Source organism: Xiphophorus maculatus, chromosome 7 (assembly GCF_002775205.1).
Source record: "Xiphophorus maculatus strain JP 163 A chromosome 7, X_maculatus-5.0-male, whole genome shotgun sequence".
NCBI classification, from domain to species: domain Eukaryota; kingdom Metazoa; phylum Chordata; class Actinopteri; order Cyprinodontiformes; family Poeciliidae; genus Xiphophorus; species Xiphophorus maculatus.
The window spans coordinates 22,840,577-22,845,351 of NC_036449.1; the positions used below are offsets into that span (position 1 = coordinate 22,840,577).

Below are 4,775 nucleotides of genomic sequence, written 5' to 3' on the forward strand. Positions count from 1 at the left end.
AATTAAAGTAAAAATGTGTTGTGTGCATTTGTATTCAGCTCTCTTGAGTTAATCATTCACTTTTATTCACTCTTCTTTGGAAAAGCTCAAGCTCAGCCAGATTAGATGGGAGAGGATCCATGAATATCCGTATCAAAGTCTTGCACATCCTCTCAATTGATCTTTAGGGTTTATGCTTTGACTGGGCCATTCTAAGACATGAACATCCTTTCATCTACACCATTTCATAATAAATCTGGATGTATTTTGGGGGGTTGTTTTGCTGTTAGAAAGTGAACCTCTGACTCAGTTTAAAGTCTTTTGCAGCGTATATCGAGTTTTCCTTCAGGATTGATCTGTAGATCCTTATGTCTTCTTATTAACCCCTTGCAACTCCCTCTCCATGCTGAGGACAAACACCTCTACAGCATGAGGTTCTACTTTGGTCTCATGTGAAAAGAGAATCTTCTTTTGTATTCTTTTTGGGTCCACTATATGGTTTGTTTCAAGTTGTGGAAAGAACTCTTATCTCTTCTTTCTTGTTAATATAAACCCAGTTTGTTACCACCACCACCACCACTCTGTTTTATGGTCTGTAGTACTTTGAACGTCCTAAGTGCTGGTCACATGCTGAGGACACACTGCAAAACTTACAGCAATGCTTAAAGCAGAAGATGGTTGACTAAGATGAGATGAATAAAAATACATGCCAAACTTTTCAGATTTTTAATTGTAGACACACTAAAGTTTGTCGTAACAGAACAAAATATGAAATAATTTAAGGGACATGAATACTTTTGTGAGATTTATTCCCCCCACAGCAGTTGCTGTATTAATTTAAACTGTAAAAGTTGTGCTTTTTTTCCAGGCTGGGAGTTAAACTTTCTCTCATCTAAGCATAAATGCAACTGAAGAGAAGAGCACAGGATGAGGTCTTATGCTAAATGAGGCTCATTTGGCTATATTCCCAACTTTAAATAGCTCCTCTTGTTTTAAACTGGTTCACTGCACCAAAACAGGCATTAACACTTTGACTTAATGGAAGCACTTCACACTTTTGTCCTCTCCACGTAAAGATATGGAAATGTATCTCCATGGGAGTTTAGAGTGAATGGCAGGGCTGTGGTATTGTACAAAGGGCATTTGATGGCTTCATTCTCCTTGACATCAATTGTTGTCCGCTTCCTTTGGTCTCCCAACTTGAACATCAGTCTTTGTCACTAGTTCAGCGCTGATTACATGTATAACATATATCTTAGTTAAAAGAGATTAATGTGGATAAATGTCTAAAAACAAGCCATTTTAAGGTCAAATGTTGCCATTATCTTGTTGCAGCAAATTCATGCAAATGATATATCACAAAACCCCTCATGAGAGACAATGCCTGTCTATTTGCATCTACTGAATACATTTATTTCAGTTTTTGTGATCCATTTAATGGTTAAGCTGACCCGATGACCCTTTCGATGAGTTGAATGAGAATATTGCTTGTTTACAAGCCAAACATAAAGAAGGCAGTATATCTTGCAAATTGGAAAAGAAAGAAAATAAGTCAGAAGGAAAACTTAACATGCTAATTGCTTTGTTTAGGAGCCATATGGATGCTAATTCCAAGAGGTTTCTTTTGCTTTTGTGTCACTGTCTGGTTAAGATGTAAAATGCACAGATGTTCCTGCAATTACAGGGTCTGTCTGTGCAGTCCTTCTGCATTTCAGGCCAGTTCAGGTGGTGACATTTGTTAGGAGACTTTCTACCCCCCACTACTCACCCACAAACCCCCCACAGGGGAGGGTTGGTAAAACCCCCTCATCACACAACAGTCATGGAAAGTACAAGACACTTTTATTTTTTACAGTAAAAAACAAGTACAAAAACAACATTCTTAAATCAAGCATAAGCCCAGTGTAAACGACAGCAATAAATTATAGCTTTCATTTATTTAACTTACGTGCGGCACACACACAAAAATGATGCTACAAACAGAACTATGTACAAGGTTTGCAAAAGCAGCTACCAGTGGAGGAAAACAATAAGATCCATAGTGGAGTATCACAGTCTGTGGGGATAATACAGATAATGGATCTTGAATGGGAAATAAGTTCTGACCAGAACACAATCCTACTTCAGAAGATGAACAATTGGGAAACAAATGTTTTTTTACATGTGTACAAAATGTAGTAAGTTCTTTAAAATAAAGCTTTTTCTTTGTAGTCTCTCCTGAGAGTGTAAAGTCAAGAACTCCCAACAATAATAGCCGGTTAACTCGATAAAACGCTGGAAGACTCGGATTCTGTGGACACAGAAGAAATCTGCCCGCGCTTTTTGGCCATGAGAGTCACTTTCTGGCTTGATTTGCTGCTACTTGTGAGCGTGCTCCTGGCGGTGTTGTTGAACTTCACCCCCAGGAAGGCATAGAGGATGGGGTTAAGGCAGCAGTGGAAGTAGGCCAATGCTTCGGTGATGGAGATCCACGTCTCCACCGCCTGCTGCAGCTCACAAGAAGTGCGCACGACGTCCAGCATTATAAGCGTGTCCAAAAAGATGCCGGTGCAGTAGGGCAGCCAGCATCCAAAGAAGCAAATGATGAGGATCACTGTGGTCTTCAGAGCTTTCCTCTTCAGCACCTGGCCCCTGGCGCCTTTGGAGAGCTTGGAGATAATGATGCAGTAGCAGATGAGGATGACCAGTCCGGGCAGGACGAAGCCCACCAGGATGTGCTGGAAGCGAAAAACCACAGTCCAAATCAGACTGCTTTCCCTAGGGTAGATGCGCTGACAGATAGTTCTGGAATCGGCACTCTCCATGCTGTCCTCCGCAAACCAGTAGTTGGAGGAGTTCACATCCTGGACTCGGGCAAACACCAGGTCAGGCACAGTCAGGATGGCAGCCGGAAGCCACACTGCAACATAGATCACTCTGTTGGCCAGCAGCTTCCTTTTGGCCTGGCTGTTGGTGGCATGGACAATTGCCAAGTACCTGTCCAAGCTGATGAAGGCCAGGATCAGGACGCTGCTGTACAGGTTCAGCGTGTAGATCACGTGCACCGAAACGCAGAGGAAGCCTCCAAAGTACCACGTCTTGGCTGCGTCCACGGCCCAGAAGGGCAGCGTGAGGACGAACAGGAGGTCAGCCACAGAGAGGTGGACCCGGTACTTGTCGGTCATCGTTTTGACCTTCTTCTGGTAGCCCATGACGGCAATGACCAGTCCATTGCCGACAATCCCGAGGATGAATATTATTCCAAAAACCGTTGGGAGGAAGATCTTGTTGAACTTGCTGCTGAGTAACTGACCACATGGCTCCGGGATGTTTAGCTCAAACTCTGCAAACTCCTCGGAGATGTTGTAGGTGTTGTTATCAGAATACTCAGTATAGTCGTCCTAAAAGGAAAATAAAAATTTTCAGTTTTAAAAAAATAAAATTGTTTACAAACTAGGTTTCTAACCACAGCATCCGTCTTAACTTTAACTGCTCTTAAGAATAAAAGGAAGTAAAAATAAAACTTTAAAAAGCTGTAAATCACGTTTAGAATTAACTCTAATTAATATAGGAATCACTTTGCAGCAAAAAGGGAGACAACCTTTCCGTCAGTTAAGGAAAACAACAAGACTCACCTCGTCCATGTTTAGCTTTCGTCGATCAAGAAAAGTTTTGGCAACAGGGAACGTGTGTTTGCGCGTTTAGCGAGGTGATTAGATGTGGCTTTCTGTAAGCGGACCTACCCCATTAAGTAGGAACAGTCAGCCGGCCCCCCAACTCCGCCTCCCCGGGGAGGAGGAGGATGGGGAGGCGGGGCTGTGCTGCACACCGGGTCTCCAAAAACAGCTTCACTATAAAACCCGAAAACACTCCGCATGTAGTGAAGGCGGAACATGTGAGACTTCTCTGTCTGCGAAAAAAGACGTTAAAGCATTAAAATAACGGCCCCAGACAGGGGCGTTGCTAGACCAAAAAAAAAAAAAAAAAAAAAGCAGAAGGGGTTCAAAATCTAAAATTAAAAAAAGGAAGTAAATGAAAAATTTAATTAAAATAAGAAAACTAAATTATTAATATTTGAAGGTTAACTTATCCTATATTTGATGTTTTTTTGCTCTTATGTTATTTGCAATTGTGGGGGAGACTGATGAGGAGAAATTTGTCAGCAGACAGTAACTTACACCCTCCACATGGAGGACAGGCCACAAAATCAAAGAGCTTTCCTCCCAGCAGTTGGGACCAGTACGACTCCCAACAAACCAGATATTTTCTTTGAATTCCCACTGTTCCTTGCACAAATCTCCATAGTTTTGTACAGAACATATTTCTACATGAGCATATAAATGTAGGATTTTCTTTTACTATTTGTGTATACCTGCAAAGTTTTTCACTGCATATTTATCACAACTATGTTTTATTCTATTTTATTCTATTCTATAGCTGGAAAGGATGATTACTAAAGAGACTAACTCTTCACAGTGTTGTAGTCAAGAATATTGGAAATTGACTGGAAGGAAAAAGTAGGACAAAAAGGTGCATGAGGTAACTTAGAAAGATTTCATTAGCAGCTTTAGTCACTGCTTCACTGAATCCAGGACAATTAATGCAACTGCATTTCTTTTGTTATGTGACTTTTTAGAAAGGGATAACAATAAAAGCATTTTACTTGGGTTAAGGAGAAAAATAAACCACACTGTTGTCCAGTAAATGTATTCTTTATAATTCAACGTTTGAAAGTCTGAAGGAAGAGTGAAGAGGTTGAGAATCCAAGTTGCTTGAGGTCCTGTGTGAAGTTTCCAGAGTAGATGATTTCTTGTGGA

The 4,775-nt window shown here is 41.0% G+C and overlaps 1 protein-coding gene across 1 annotated transcript; it reads right to left on the minus strand.

The window, feature by feature from the left end:
- Positions 1–1,804: 1,804 nt before the first annotated feature.
- Positions 1,805–3,704, minus strand: cxcr4 (C-X-C motif chemokine receptor 4). Its single transcript, XM_005807677.3, has 2 exons — positions 3,594–3,704; positions 1,805–3,359 (listed from the first exon to the last, which is right to left on the minus strand). Exons 1-2 carry the CDS (start codon positions 3,600–3,602, stop codon positions 2,238–2,240), a joined length of 1,131 nt encoding a protein of 376 aa, XP_005807734.1. The 5' UTR covers positions 3,603–3,704; the 3' UTR covers positions 1,805–2,237.
- Positions 3,705–4,775: the final 1,071 nt, after the last annotated feature.